This window comes from Camelus bactrianus, chromosome 3 (genome assembly GCF_048773025.1).
Source record: "Camelus bactrianus isolate YW-2024 breed Bactrian camel chromosome 3, ASM4877302v1, whole genome shotgun sequence".
Taxonomy (NCBI): domain Eukaryota; kingdom Metazoa; phylum Chordata; class Mammalia; order Artiodactyla; family Camelidae; genus Camelus; species Camelus bactrianus.
In genome coordinates this window covers 107,505,805-107,522,401 of record NC_133541.1, presented here as the reverse complement: position 1 = coordinate 107,522,401, position 16,597 = coordinate 107,505,805, and the positions used below count along the sequence as shown (strand labels likewise).

General features: G+C 41.7%; 1 protein-coding gene across 3 annotated transcripts in view; it reads right to left on the bottom strand.

The window, feature by feature from the left end:
* HMGXB3 (HMG-box containing 3) overlaps positions 1–16,597 on the bottom strand; it is a 291,394-nt gene that overhangs the window by 259,848 nt on the left and 14,949 nt on the right. The window contains exons 7-14 of one of the 3 annotated variants that reach the window (XM_074360922.1): positions 13,320–13,466; positions 13,048–13,223; positions 10,813–10,988; positions 10,578–10,675; positions 8,394–8,492; positions 6,719–6,868; positions 3,041–3,342; positions 2,390–2,517 (exon numbers count right to left, since the gene is read on the bottom strand). In XM_074360922.1, coding sequence (XP_074217023.1) covers positions 2,390–2,517; positions 3,041–3,342; positions 6,719–6,868; positions 8,394–8,492; positions 10,578–10,675; positions 10,813–10,988; positions 13,048–13,223; positions 13,320–13,466 — 1,276 coding nt within the window. Of the gene's footprint in view, positions 1–2,389; positions 2,518–3,040; positions 3,343–6,718; positions 6,869–8,393; positions 8,493–10,577; positions 10,676–10,812; positions 10,989–13,047; positions 13,467–16,597 lie in introns of all 3 variants that reach the window. The other 2 variants (XM_074360921.1, XM_074360920.1) reach the window with 2 other exon arrangements.

The window sequence follows — 16,597 nt, the reverse complement described above, 5'->3', positions numbered from 1 at the left end:
TGGGAACACCAAGAAACTAAACAGTTAAAACAATTCAGGGAACAATTCAAAAAGAACAAGGTTGGAAGACTCACACTACCTGATCTTAAGACTGACTATAAATATAAATCTGCAGTAATCAAGACACACGTGGGTATTGGCAAAAAGATAGACAACATCAACCAATGGAACAGAACAGGGTGCAGAAATAGATCCACATATAAACGGCCAATCAATTTTTAGTAGAGGAGCAAAGGCAAATCAATGAAGAAAGGACTACTTTTCAACAGATGGTAAAACAACAACTGGTTGTCCACAATCTAGGCCTCACACTTCATACAAAAAACTGATTCAAAATGGATTGAGACATAAATATAAATCATAAATTATAAAACTTTTAGAAGAAAACATGGGAAAATATTTATGATCTTCACCTAGGTAAAGAAATCTTAGCTATAACATCAAAAATAATCTCTAAAAGAAAAAAACTGATGAATTGGTCTTTATCATAATTAAGAACTTTCGCTCTGTGAAAGATTCTGTGAAAAGAACAAAAAAGACAAGCCACAGACCATAAGAAAATGTGTGCAAATCACTCACTGGACAAAGGACTTGTAGCCAGAGTATATAAGGGGCTTGTGAAACTCAACAGCAAAACAAAACAACACAAAAAACTCAACAGCAAGAAAACAATCCAGCTCAATGGGCCAAAGATGAAACAGATACTTCACCAAATACGACACACAGATGGCAAATAAACCCATGAAAAGATGCTCAACATCCTGAGTCATCGAGGAAACACAAATTGAAACCACAATGAGATACCACCACGCACACCTGTTAGAATGGGTAAAATACAGAAGCAAAAAAATAGACAGTATCAAGTGCTGAAAGGTAAAGCAAACTGGAACTTGCACCCATTGTTGGAGGGAATGCAAAACAGTACTTAGGTAAACTGGCAATTTCTTATAAAATTAAACATACATTTACCATATGGCCCAACAATCTGACTCCTAGGGTATTTCCCCAAAAGAACTGAAAATTTATGTTCACACAAAAGCCCACACGTGAATGTTCACAGCAGCTGTATTCATAACTGCCAAAAACTGGTAACAACCCAAACAGCCATTAGGTAGTGATCAGGTATACCAGATGTGGTGCTCCACACAATGTAAAACTACTCAACAATAAAAAGGAACCAACTATTGACACAGAGCACACGGATAAATTTCAAAGGCATTATACTTCTTGAAAGAAGCCAGACTCAAAATGCTACACGCTATGGATTTATACAACATTCTGGAAAGGTAAAACCACAGGGACGGGAGAACATATGAAATGGTTGCTAGAGGTTAGGGGTGAGAGGTGGTTTTGATTACAAAGGGACAGTATAAGAGACTGTTTTGGGGTGATGGAACTATTCTATATATTGATTGTGGTGGCAGTTACACAACTCAGTGCACTTATCAGAACTCATGAGACTATATATCAAAGCAAATTTTACTTATATAAATTTAAAAATAAAGTTAAAAATTTTAAAAATATATGACCCTAGGTACTACAGGCTTAGGCAGACTGCAGGGAATGGCATTCTCCTTAACAGGTGATGAGAACGCAAAGTAGTACAGACTCAACCTGGCAACACAAGACATTAAAAGCATGAATTCAAAAAGAAATCATAAGGTTCTGAAGACAAAAGAGAACAATTAATACTCTTTAATCTTCAGCACTCAATTCTACTTATACAACTCAAGATTCAAATTCTCACAACGGCTGGTACATGGTCAACATTCAATGAATGTCTGATCTTCATGAACGAATGGGGGGAAAGCTGAACAGGCAGCAATGCCACTTCTGAACATTTGCTCAAAGGAAATAATTGAGGCTGTACACAAAGATTTAATTACAAAGAGGACCCAAAAATGGAACATCATACACTCCCTAAAAATGGTCACCTACTTCTCCACTTGCTGACACAGGAAGATGCTCATGGTATACTACTGAATTTTAAAAGAACATTCCAAAACAACACCCAGCACAACCTCACTTTTGTTGAAAGAAAAACTATAAACCTGTAAGTCATCTACCTTCTCTTATTCTGCACGAATGAATAACACATCTGTTACTACTGATTTTTAGCTTGTTTTCTGCTCGTCGGCATTTTCTGGGTTTTCCACAACGAAGGTATAATTTTGAAATTAACTTTGTTTCAAGATCCCTGATAAGAGAGTCCTAACACTTGGGAGGTCAGTGTAGTCTCCCGGGGCTGAGACATTCAAGAGGAAAAGTCCCCTCTTCCTCAGAAGCCCCACTGAGAAAAGATCCAGTGCTCAGTGGACCAGGGGTCTGACCCACACAAGCTGTTCTCAAACATGCTTTGAAGACCCTGAAGGAGAAAGCTGTTACCCACCTGTGTAGATGTCCATGAAGCTATGCAGGGCCAGACAATGGGGATTCAGACACATCTTCACCTGGGCAGTCACCACCTGCAGCCAGCTGGCTGTCAGCAGCCAGCACTCCTGGGGTCCAGCCAGGGAGCTAGTACCAAAAACATCAACAAAAAACAGAAGGGAAATCAACTTCTTTAAATACAGTTCCTGGACTCAGTGATCAATGGCAAAATTCTCCAAACTTTAAATGCAGTAGGTGAACTCAGGTGTTGGAGCTTGTGTTCCAATGATTTTTCAGGTGGGTTTTCACACTTTGTTGAAATCTGATCTATAGAATCACCCCTAAAGTTAATATAGCTCTGAATTTATTACCCAATTTAACCAATCCCAATAAAACTTTCAAATACAAGCATTATGCCAGGTAGTCCAGATGTAAACAAATCCTAAGCTTGTGACAGTAACTTTCAGGCACTTTGAACAGAAATCACGGATAATCACTGATTACTATCATTATTATTATTTTTGGCAACTGGAAAAGTAAAGGAAACCTAAGAAAAGCAGAGAAGGACATCTTCAAAGGTTATAGCTTTAACACTGTTTGAAGAAAGGGGCAATGTGGGCCAAGTAAGATGGGGCAGCTAAGGAAGGGTAAATCTGAAGGGGGTGCTTACTTTTGTCCCCCTTTGAATAATGGGCTGCTACAGAGAAGGCACTGCGTGGACGGAGACTCATAATAATTCGACCAAGAGGTTTGCTCGATGGTGACCGTCTCCTCACTCACGTTGGACAGGACGAGTCGAGAGCTATTGAGTTCATGAATCAAGGCGAAGACCTCAGCCAGCTCTGACTCGTTCTCAGGAATCTGCAAGACTTTGCGCAGCAGCTGCAGTGTTGACTGACGCTGGATCTCCCGCTGGGCCGCACTCAGGGGCTCTGTGGCACTCAGCACATCCGGGAGGGGTGAGCTCGCCTCCTGGAAGAGAGTGAACCCAGGGCACAAAGAGTCAGCCTCGGGCTAAAATCATGAAAGGCTACTAGGGACAGAGGGCCGGCTCAAGACCAGGAGGTGGGAAACCTAGGTTCCTAACCAGTTCAGCTACTCACTCACTGTGTGACTCATGGTAGGTGCTTTCTCTCTCCAGCACTCAGCTTCTCTACCAGTAAAATCAGAGGATTACACACACCTCTTGGTAATGGTTTCAAGAGTCAGCTCCCGCTCACCAAGTTAAGGGGTTGGAGGATAATAGATCAGGGTTTCAATACCAGATATGCCATGAAAAGCTGTACATGTGTCACCCAAAGCTATCTGCTTAATCTTTATGAGCCTCAATTTCCTCAACTATGAAATGGAGGATCAAAGTACTAGTAATCTCTTAGAGCTGTTGTAAAGTAACAAGAGACTGCAAGTGAAGCACTTACTATGCAACAAAAACTCTATAAATGGTAGTTTGGGTATATAATCAGGTACCTGTACAGCTTAAAGCTTTTATCTTTAACATTGTGTGGCTTCTGGGTACAAGGCAACTTTGTACACCAGAGGCTTCCAGGAACAAGGCTCTGAAATGCTCACTGAAACAGGTCCTTCTCAGGTGGGTCCCTTTCCAATGGAGGTTTCTCCCTGATCCCTTGTGCAAATGCAGCATCAATCACTCCCTCTTTTGTGCTCCCAGAGTCCATTCCTTTACTGTAGATTTCAATGTCTCAGTTGGTAAACCATGGTCTCCTTCCCTGCTTATTTACTGATTCCCAACGCCAGCATGTGGGCACACAGAAGATGCTAATTCTTATTTGCAGGACACATATTATACGTTACTTTGTACAAGTTAATAGCTTAATAACAAGGAGCTTTCTATAACTGTATACCCACAACAACTCTTGCCTCACTGTCTGTAACAACTTGGTTACTTTTCTCCCATACTAGACTGTAAGAGGGAAGGGGCTATGTTCTATTTATCTTTGTATCACCAAATGCCTGACCCACAGTAGGCATTCAATACATGCTCACTGAAAGAATGAATGAGTGGCTGCAGAAGAGATAACTGACATTAGAACAAGTTGCCCTGGGAGGTTGTGTGTTCCTAGTCATGACTATGATAAACCATGGGCTGGAACATAAGTTGGCAGGCACGTTATCCTTTGGCTCTGAGCTGAAGATGGAAGATGGAAAGGATGGAAGACTGTTCCAGCCTAGAGAGGTTTCAGTCATAATTATAGCCACTGACAACAAACTGCACAGGAAATGTATGGCCATCAGGGGGCTCCAAAGAGCCAGGCAATTTCTAACCAGTATTTTGTTTTGCGGCAAATAGTAATTACATTTTATTTCTCTAAAATTTAGAAAATTGGAAAGTGAGCAAATATCTGAAGATGAGGGTCATGGGGGTAGGCAGTTAACAGTGAGCCAAAGATAGAAGAATATAAATAAGAACAGGATCTGAAATCAATTGGCAAGAGGTCCCTAGATAATTCCTGTCTGACCTGGAAAGTTAAGTCACCTCATCACCCCAGATCTGGAGTCTAACATCCATTTGCACACTGTAAGCCACATCAACAGCCACAATGAAACAGGAGAAAGGACCGTCCAGAGCATCTTCCTACACAGAACTCAATTTCACCTGATAATTATTGATCAACACATTGTATACGCAAGCTCCAGGGTTGGAAGTTTGGAAGAAACAGATACACCTGCCCTACAAGGGATCACAGTTTCATGGAGAGCTAAGAGGGACTCAAGACAGGGTGTGGTCAATGCTATGCGAAGGGAAGCACATTTAAGGCATGGAGAAAGCAGGAGGAAGGCTCGCTGCCAGCAGAGGTCACCTGGTGCAACAACAGAATCTGATGAAAAGTATGGAACCATTTCACATGCCATTTCAGAGGTTTACAGACTCCCCTGTGTTCAACTCTGAGTCTTCTCTAGGGCTCAAGGCCATGAGAATAAAACGCCCAGACCTAATCCACCTTGCCTGCCTTGTTTTATTGATGGGGAATCTAAAACTCAGGAGAGGGAAAGCGAGCACTTCTCTCTCCAGCAGGTCCCTCAATTCTTAGGCTCAGGGTTTTTTCCACTAAGCCATCAGAGTCCACATACTTTGGTTCCACTTCCCTTTTCCATAAGGATGACCACCTCAGAACACCACCTCAAGCACAGAAACAGACCTGAAGACCAAAGGGTGAGATTCATCTGCCAGAAAGCCCCTCTCCTCCGTATGCAAAGAAAACTTCTCTCTCCCCACCTCTCTAGACCCGTCCACTCAAACCCTGGAAGCCTCCCTCCTGACAACCTTCTGGGTCTCTCCCTGACTCATGGACATTCAGTGCGACCCCACTGTCTAAAAAACAGTCTAGTGTTAGCACTAAAGATCTTTCATTATGTGGCCCCAACATGCCTTTGAAGCCTTCTTTTCCATACTCCTCCGCAAACACTCTCTCTTCTAACCAAATGGAACATCAGACTCCCTAACGCTTCCCTTTTGCTCATGCATGTCCTTGAGTATGGCATGTCTCCCCCTTCCACCCAAATCCTGTCCATCTTGCGAGGTCCAGGTTAAATCTGGATCCTGACCCGTTTCGTGTGCCATCCTCTTTCCTCCCAGGGCAGAGGAGTGGGATCTCTCTTCTCACCCTCATCCTAGTCTTTCTGTTTGTTGTCACAGGTGCTATATCTTTCTGTTCACTTAAAAAACCTCACGTGGAAACTCAGAGGACCTCTGAAAATGCCAAGCCTTCCCAGTTCTAATAAGTAAACAAACAAACAAACAAAAAAACGAGCCCTAAGGAGCCAAGAGGAATGTGTTTTACTAGCCAGTTTGGTCTGGCTTCAGGAGCAGGTCTGCCAAGACTGCTCGAAGTAAAGCTCTGTGGTTCGCCAACGCTCTGCAAGGAACCTGAGAAGTAGCAGTCTGATCTACAAAGTCTTGAGGTTGGCACTCTCTATCAAAATAGTACTTACAGGGACTCCACCAGCCTCAGAGCTAAAAGGATGTAACCCTTCTACCTCTCTCTTCCTCAGAACCCTCTTTAAGTCCTATCTTGTCTAGTTTTGGGGGGTTTTGTTTTTTTTCTTTGGTTTTTTTGGCGCGGGGAGGGGGGTGTGTGTGAATGAACTCTTGGTCCACTGAGCTAGAAGGTTCTCAGAGATCAAGGTATCTGGTTAACCCCCTCATCTTAGCAAAGAGGATAAGGAAGCCCAGAAAGCAGAGGGCTTATGTTCAAAACCTGTAACCTGGTCCTAGTCCTGGTGCTCTAACTACCATTGTGTACTGAGAAATCCTTTTATTTCTACTATAGTAGGTCTGCTAAAAGAATGCAACCCAAGGCTGGAGGGTGTGTTTAGGGAAGGAACTCACAAGAACCTTGGTGGTTTTCTCAGTCCGGTCTTTGGCAAGGTTAAAACCACAGCTGGGACAAATCCGCGGTTTATGCCGGTTGGTGTAGACATAGCTACAAGAGGGATTCTTGCACTTTCCCCGGCCTCTTGATGTAGCCAGGCCCAAATCCTAAAAAAGTAAGACCATGGTTTAGTTCTATAAGTCAACTTATAACTGGGCAGAGCCAAGAATCAGCATGACCCGCTACTGGCAAAACAGAGGAGAGTGGCAATTGCAATACCAGACTCAGACTAACCTCCAAAGAGCCTTGAAGCAAGATTCCTTTTCTGCAGCTATCCCCTTTCAGCCTTAATGCAGCCTAAATAACTTGGGCAAGTCATTCACTATCTGTGAAACAAGTGAGTTGAATCTCAAGGGTCAGAAATTCAATACCTTCAGGGTCCAGGCAATCAGCAGAGTGAAGCAGGCTATTCTAACAGAGAGTACCAGAGACTGGTGAACTAAAGATTTCGAGCTCCACCTAAAGACAGATTTTGACTTCTGAACTATCTAAGCTCAAAGCTCTGGCATCGAGGATCCTAGGACAAATTGCTGTTTCATCAGAGAGAGGGTCTTGGGCAGTTTCCACTAGATGCTATCCCCAGCGGTCCCCCACAGCTAAAGGGAAGAGCACTGAAGGTACGGATGGCACAGAGGAGGTAGTAATTAGGTCTTTGGAAAAAGAAGCCTGAGCAGCTCTCCAGGATGAGAGACATTCTCCTCAAGGAGCAGGCCAGATGAGGCACGAACCCAACCATACCGTGCTCTCTTGCTCCTACTGAATCCCCAGCACAGGGCACGGCATGGAGCAGGTGCTCAATAGTTTTTGAGTTTTAAGAAATCCAGCTGCTTTCTCAAAATCTGTGCACCTTACTCAACTCAGCAAGGGAAGCTGCCAAAAGGTACCTGGCTGGATGGTACCTTAAGGATCAACAAAATAGAGAATGTTGAGCAAGAGGAGCCCCAACATGGTATCTAAACCAACACAGTATTTTACAGGCAGTGAAAACTGAGGACCAGAGAAGGAGAGAGCCTTGCCCAAGGTCATGTGGCATGCTAACAGCAGAGCCAGAACCACTTTTGGACTAGGTCTTTCAACATGTAGTGTTTATTCCACTGCTCCATGCTGCTTACCCTGCAGAAGGGTGACCCCAGAGTCACACATTCATTTACTGGGATGTTAATATGTGTTATGTTAAAAATAAAAGTGGGGGAGGGAAAACCTTGATGGGCAATGCCAAGTTAAACAAAATAAGCTGCTTTATTAAAGCACTTCTCAAATCCTTTAAGACACTAGTATTGAATGTGACTCTGTTTTAGGGAGAAAAAGTACATTTCACAAACTTATTTGTGGAACACACTCTGAGGCTAAAAGGTCCAAAGACTAGTGAATGTTGAAGATGGACTTGAATCTCATCTCCAACTATTCTCAACAGAAATATCCTGGTCTCAGCTGGCACAGACTTTACAAATCTCACCTGGGAAAAACCACCCAGCTGACTGACCCAGAAGCTAGGATAGAGTCAACAATCTATCCCTGACCCTCCTCTTGTTCCCAAATACCACTCACTCCCCATCCACCTCAAACTCCTACTCACCCTCAACCACAAAATCAAACCATTTCTACGTCAACCCAGCAGCTAGTTGCACTTACCAGTGTGACAGTACAGCTGTACTTATATGGAGGAAACATATCAGGCTTGACCTCTACAACTTTCACCTGAGATGTCCTGTTGCCCGGGCCATTTGGTAGCTGTGGATCAGAACAAATTATTTAGTGCTTGTGAACTTCAGTCAAACTCCTGAGGCCTTCTGTCCTGAAATGGCTTGAGGATACAGTTGCCAGGCATTTGTGAGCTATGCTCCAAATGAGCATTCTGGGATGTTGGTCAGCAGTTACCAGCCCACCAAAGGTAGGGTGTCACTTTCAAGTCCAGGGGTTGCCATACCCTTCTGCACAGCTTCCAACACTGCACATTAGAAACACTACTAATCAGATTCACAACTGCTGTCAAGACAAAAGCATGTAATCGCTCTATACACCAATATGTGATTGAATACTGCTGACATAAAGGGGTATTAAAGATTACTCACTGAAGTGTCACAGGGTGAGAGGGAGATCATGGTTGTTTCCCATTTTACCATACTATAAACTTTTCAAATGTTCTACATGGAATACAGATATTACTTATATAATTTAAAAAGATGAAGCATTCTAAATTAAAAATAATTATTCCATAATACTGAATTTAAGTTGATTTTCAGAATATAAGACTTCATTTAACTTAAATGGTTTAAGACTAGCAAAAGGGCTTATGGCTTTTAACATATACCCAATGTTGCCAAATCAAAAAGGTAACTATTTACAGAGAAGAACAGGAGTTTACACATGTGACGAGAGCTGGAAAATCTAGGAAGCAGTTGAAGCAGAAGAGATTACCATCCTTCTATACGTCAAGATCACACATGCACCCAGTGCTGACACCACATCTGAGTAAAAAGAGATCCACCTTCAAAATAGAAGCTGGCTAATATTCTTGTTGGGGCAAATTGAGAACTATCAAATAAAAGAAGTTACCTGGCCAGAGCCCATGGCAAGGGAGAGGGCAGACCAATTTTCCTATTCTAGTTTGGTCCATCACAGGGTTTCCAATTCCAAACTGAGGGGTGGTGAAATTAATGGGCTGAAACCAGTATTTTGCAAAAAGAAATGGAAAACTGACTGCATATATGAGCACAGCTTCATTAAACTCTTAAGGTGTAGATGTATGTATATGTTGACTGGGCTGTAATGTAAAAATGTGTCTGTTACTGAGGGTCATGGTCAGAAAAGTGCTGATTTAGGGATTTTGATCGTAACTCTTCCAGCCACATATGGCAAAAGAACTAAAAAAGAAAAAACCACACTAATCATAAATATGCTTGAATACATGCAACTCTGACACCTGGGAAATCTTTAATAACTCTATCATTTAATGGAATGAACTGCACTGGTTAAAACCCGGTACATGGAATAACAGCCATGCTTTTAGGTTTAAAAAATTATATTTAAAAAATAAACACACACAAATGCAGGAAAAAGACTTGAAGGCTGAATGAGCACACACCAAACTGTCAATAATAGTTATTTCTGGGAGGCAGGATGGATCACAAGGAATTTATTTTCTTTCTGCCTTACCTAAATTTTCTGTATTTTCTACAACAACGATACATTCACTTTTTAAAAATGATGGCTAAAGAGACAGGACAACTAAATGCAGTATCTAATCCTAGACTGGACCCTGTATTGGAGCAGAGAAGGCTTTAAAGGACATAACTGAGTAAAAGATGACAAAACTGAAATACAAATGATAAAGTATCATATCAATGTTTCAGTAACAGAATCTCTCTATTCTTTGGAAATTCACATTGAAGCATTAACAAATAAAAAGTCATGTTACTTACCCTAAAATTATGTGTATGTTATACATACACACATACACACACCCAATAGGGAAGACACACGAACACAAATAATAATGCAAAACAGGCTAACATGTTAGCAACAGGTGACTAAGTCAAGAGTACATGAGTGCTCTTTGTACTATTCTCATTCTTGCAACTTTTTTTTGTTTTAAATTATTTCCCAATAAAAGTTTACAAACATGCACTCATTTTTACAACAAGGAAAGGAAGTTAATTAAAAAATAGATAACTCATTCATGCTAAACCTCCTCCCAGAGTTCTACCAGTCTAAGAATAGGCTTTTTGCCTATGGCTTTGAGACCCTCAATGGAGGCCCTGTTCTCGGAGCAGCCAGGCCCCCCGGACAGCTCCCCCTCTGTGGAATGGGTCTTACCTTCACCTCACCAGTGTTAGATGGCTGTTGGATGGGCTGGCCCAACTGCTTCAGCGTGCTTGGCTTCAGGCCACAAGTCCTCACAGAGGGAGTCTTATCTGAGACAACCAGGAGCCAAACTGGTGACTTAAGTGCATTCAGAGTCTCCCTAAGTCTCTCATCTCCATGCTCAACCCCCACTCCTGCCCCCTTCCCATTAGACAGCCCCTCCTCCCGGGTCTGTCCCAGCCCTTACCACTCAGGGGGAAGGCCTGCCTGGCCCTGGGCAGTCCCATGCTGCTGCCTCGGCCCACATTAGCTGGAGCTGGCAGAATTGCTCTCATGGGTCTTGCTGCAGCCAGTAATGAGGGCTTGCCCCGTGCTCTGCCTTTAAGCTCTGGGGCTCTGGGCCCAGGGGTGAGCACATCAACTCTGGAAAAAAAAAAGTAGGGGGGGAACTCTCTTAGAAATTCCAGACTAAGGAGAAGAAAACCAAAGTACTATCTTCAGATAGAACTTTATTAGAGGAGCAGTGTCTTGATTCAACTGTCAAGTTAACTGTCAGCTATCTAAGGCTTCAGATATACTGGGTTAAAATTAAACCATTAAGTAGCTGTGTAACCCTGAACAAGTAATTTCATTCTTCTGTTTACCTCAAGTTTCTAACACGTAAAATAGGACAGTAATTACATGTACTTCATGGGGTCATCATGAAGATAAAAAAGTGCAAAACAGTGCCTACAGTGAAGAGCATCAACTGCTATTGTAGTTATAACATCTAACCTGCCTCTAATCAGCCCGAGTATTTCAAGTGTAAAGTCTCCCACATGAGGGCAGCTAAGAGACCCTGGAGGACGAGGTCCATGTTTTCTTCATCTTTGCACCTCCAGTGTTGAGGGTAAAGCCTGCACCACAGAAGGCCTCAAAATATATTTGTTAAAGTGATTCATGTGCCCAAAACAAAAGGTCCAAAGTGCATGGCTTCATTCTCTAAGGACACAGAATCATCTCAAAGTATATTGTTAAATTTAAAAAAGACAGGATGTTCAGTTATGTATGTTAATGCTTCCATTTGTGTAAAGAAAGGTAGGGAAATACACACACACGTATATACATACACATCTGACTCTTGAACAGCATGTATTAGGGGCACTGACCCCTGTACAAAGTCTGTAACCTCAGTCAGCCCTCCATAGCGGAGGGGCCACACCGTGTGGATTCAACTAACAGCAGATCGTGTAGTGCTGTAGTATGTATTTACTGGGGATAACACCCCCAAGTGTAATGGACCTCTGCAGTTCAAATCCGTGTTTGTTCAAGAGTCAACTGTGTAAGTATACACTTGTGTGTGTATATATTTCCCTACCTTTCTTTACACAAATGGAGGAGTAACATACATAACTGAACACTCTTTTAAATTTAACAATATTATTTGTATACAAACACATCCATTTGTTTGAATATGCTTAAAAATATCTCTAGAAACACAGAAAGTTGGGAATATTGCGGAAATGGGAAAGGAGCACTGAAGGATGGGATAGAAAGGACATTTTTGTGGGGGGGGGATTTCCTTACACCTTGTTTTTGGATTTCCTTACACCTTTCAAGTTTGAACCATGTGAATGTATTGTCTATTTAACAACAAAAATCTTTTAAATCACCATAATGTAAATGAGAATTTTATTTTGGGCCAAATAACTGTCTGCTGCAGGGGGCTGGGCTGCACACTATGGGACGTTTAGCAGCAGCCCTGGCCTCTACCCACTTAGCACCAGCAGCACTCCCTCCCCTGAATTTTATCAACCAAAAATGTCTCCAAGCATTACCACAATGTCCCCTGGGGCAGAAGTGTTCCCCACTGAAAACCAATGATATGAACAAATAAGAACCTTAAATCATAAGTCTTCTGGGAAGGGGCTACATGGAGAATTCAGTCAAGCATTTAAGGAGAGAAAGCCTTTAAGGCGGGAAGGAAAAATAGCCCTCTCTGCAAGGTGCTAGACTGCAAGCTTCACGCACTATCTTTTTCAGTCTGTATGGTCAGCCATTGAGGATAAGATTTTTTTACTACTCAAGATTTTTCAGAGCAGAGAATGGACATGAGGTGACCATGCCCACGGTCAACATGCCCACGGTCAAACAGAAGTTTGGGACAGAGTCATAACCAGAACTAAATTCTCTGACCACCAGAACAGCAATATTTCTACAAGTCACCTTAATAAGGCTTCTCTTTCCAAATCTAGTATCCAAGATTGGATACTAGGTTGGTTAACATTGCCCACAGACTGTATCAGCAAGTCGCTATAGTAACTGCAAGACTCTATAATAAATCAGTGTCTCCAGGCCTTGGTATTTCAACAACAGGAACCATTAATTGGGCTCTGCAGCCTCTCTCAGGAACGCTCTAAGGACGTGGGACAAAACAAACATGGGCATTTCCCAAGCTGCTATTCTAAACACAATCCTATAATACATAAACACGTTGGTTTACCCCGTAGCCTTTTTAGGAGCAGGGAGTGAACTGGAGGTGCTGGTCCCCTCGGCTGGCAGTGGCATGTCTAGTCCAGGACTGTCACTCTCAGTTGTCCCCAGAGAGACCTGAGGCTGCACACCACTCTTGACCACCGGTGTCTTAGTGACTGCTGTACCACGATTCCCAGGAGTTTCCTTGACCAAAACATGGGCATCTGAGATGATCACTTCCTCCCACTCATTCTCCTCACCCACTTCTCTTGGAGGAGCTACACTTAGGAGCTGGCTTACAGCTTCCGAGTTCTCCAGAGTCAGTTTTGAAGCATTTTCCTTAGGGGAATTCTGCTCAGTGGTGACAGGCTGCTGACTTCTTTTAACCACAGAGCCTTTGGAGGAGCTGCCAGAAGCCAATTCCACTTTGACTTTAGTTGGCTTTTCCTAGAAAAAATAAGAATACCTTTTATGCCTGTGGCATTTCCAGCTGACAACACATTCATAAATACTCTCATTTGATCCTCATAATGGTAACATATGGGCAATAAATAAGAAGCTGAGGCCAAGAAAGGAAGACCCTAACTTAAGGTCCCAAGTATAAAACTTTCTGAACCTAAGTCTTCTGACTCCAAGACCCTTTCATCATAGCATTCAAGGTCTGAGTTAGGATAAAACTGTTCTCCTAACAAATTTCTTAATGTCTCTCTAGATTTCAGCAAACCAATGCTGACATTTTGTACCTTGACCTTTGATTATTCAAAGCCTATTTCTCTATGTCTGGAAAGAGGATGACATACTGCCATACTGGACCCTGAAGTCCTAAGTTGTTTACTTTGATGGTCCCTTTATGAGATTTACTTAATCCCAATGCAGTCACAATCTCACATGAATAGACAATGCTTCCAACTCCACTAAGGAAAACTCCTATCTATTGTTTCAGATTCTTTCAGTTGAGTCCTAAAAGTCACTGTAAAGTTGGTTTACACATATGCCACAAACTTCTCACTGGGTCAAATTAGCTCAGACATGATTACAGTATGTAATCGTACATATTAATTAAGTGCTGGAAAATATTTAAACTCACTAGAAATATCAGCTGCTATCTCAGACAGACTGGACTTTCACAAACATATATCTACACACACACATACAATTAAAACTTTTTTTTTTAAAACACTGGTTGTCTTCGGGATAGGTCTCAAAGGCTTTTTTTGTCCATATGAATAGAAAAAGGCACTAAAAACTAGGAGACAAAACACAAAAGCAAGGTTCTCTCTAGGCTCTGCTTCACACTAACTACTTACGTTCCCATTATGGAATAGGAGAGCTCTGTGTCTGTCAGCAGCAAGACCTTTTGGGCAGCCCAATTCTTCAAATGAAGGGGCAGGATCCCCCTGTACTTTGCAGGAGGTTTAGCATCTGCGGCCCATGCCATGACATTTCAGTATTAACTCCCAGTCACCGACTAACTACCAAAATGCCCTTCCATTTTGACAGCCCCCCAGGGAACATGCTGTCTCTGGTTAAGAACCTACAGAGACAACCTTAAGAAATCTCCAATATAGCATTCTCAGACTCTAACACACAATAACAGCCCACGAGGACAAGAAGAATTCCAAGTAAACTGCACTGAGCTTACTTTATTGACTGCTGAAGAGGAAAGAGTCAGCAGAAAAACAAGAGACAAGTTAAACTAATCCTCTGGGACAAGATCTTTGAGCAAAAGATTACCCACCAAGTAGACTATATAGACAAAAATTCTTTGCAGGAAGACTATAATTTAAGCAATCAGAGCGAAAAACTCTAGCTGCTGATCTCACATTTCCTAACTCAGCCTACCCTTTTTCAATGTCACTTTCTTTCAGGATAGAAGGCAAAATACTATCAATGGATCGCTCAGAGACCTCAATTACTGCTATCAGAGAGCCCACAGGAGTGAGGCCTTGAGCTAAAGACCCTTCTATACCACCTTTTGTTCCATCCAACTCACTGGGAATTGTGCCACATGTTTCTTGGACTAAATTTAGCCAGTATAAACTCTAGAACAATGTAAGAAAAGGTGAGTCATTTCCTGACTGGCATGGACACATTTGGAGCTTTCAGAAACTATTTATACTTGCTGCTTCAGAAATCAGAACTCAAGAAATTTTAAGATTCTGCAGCTAAATAGCACAGCAATGCCTGAGAAGTGTAGTTTAGTAGAAAAGGCGCTGGCATAATTAGCTATGTGAAAGTAACAAGTCACTTCTCTTGAATCTATTTATCCTCAGCTGGAAACTTGGGAGCTGAACTAGCTAATAACCAAAGTCATTTTTATCTCTAAAATATTAAGTGCACCAATGGTAAAATGTTACCCTTTTCCTTCTCACATCCACTTATTCTGCTCCTATGAGATTTAGAAATCACAGTATTTAACATGGTAATTCTGGGAAAAAACCTTTAGGGGAAAAAATTATGACTTAGCAAGTCAAGATGGGGGACAAGTAGCTAAGAAAAAAAAAATGTTTTCATGTCATGAATTTGACCTCAGAAAAAGAATGGCTCAAAAGTTATTTCAATCAAAGAGGGGAAAAAGATGTAAAATGAAAAAGAAAGGCAAAGTAAAAACAGAACCTGAAGGAGACAAAGATTGATTCGGCTCTTTCATGCAAAAGCACAGGAAATAAGGTCATCTGACAGACCTGCTGTACATCAGCGAGCAGGGGCCAAGGAAGACCCCAACTACTACCCAACTCAACCTTTCCACTGCAGCTGGGGAAGTACACTCTGGGGAGAATAATCAGGGTGGGAATAAAATGAACAGCTTACTATATAGCACAGGGAAATACATCCAGTATCTTGTAGTAGCTCACGGTGAAAAAGAATATGAAAATGAATATATGCATATTCATGTATGGCTGAAGAATTGTGCTGTACACCAGAAACTGACACAACATTGCAAACTGACTATAACTCAATAAAAAATAAATAAATAAATAAATAAATAAATAAATAAATAAAGAGAGAGAGAGAGAACAAAAACAAAACAAAAAAACAAAAAAAGACAACAACAAAAAAAGAATGGCTTCACAGCAGCACACAAGAAACTCTCAACACTAGGCACTAGGTCCTTCCTGACCCTTGGAGAGTTAACTTTAATAGAAATAATACAGACAATAATTATACTGTGGTCAACAATGGGAGCAGTGAACCCCTACTGAGGATTTAAGGAGTGTGCCATAAACTTCGCAAGGATAATTTCATTTGACACCTCCAATAACCCTAATGAAGTAGGCACTACTAATAACTTCCATTTACAAATGAATGGAAAATCTAAATCAATAACAGAAACATAAAATGGCTTGCCAAAGGTTACAAAGCTAAATACTTGACAAGCAGGGGTATGAACTAAGGAAGCTGACTCCTGAATTGTATTCTTAATTATTAACCTACTGTGTCTCCTTGGTGCTATCCTGAACTCCAACACTCAGCCAGGGGGCAAAAGTCTCCATCCTAGTATTTTTCAGAGATGTTCTGTGGAAACTGTCTCAGAGCAACTTACTAGGTATGCTGTTACATAAAGTTTTCTCTACAGA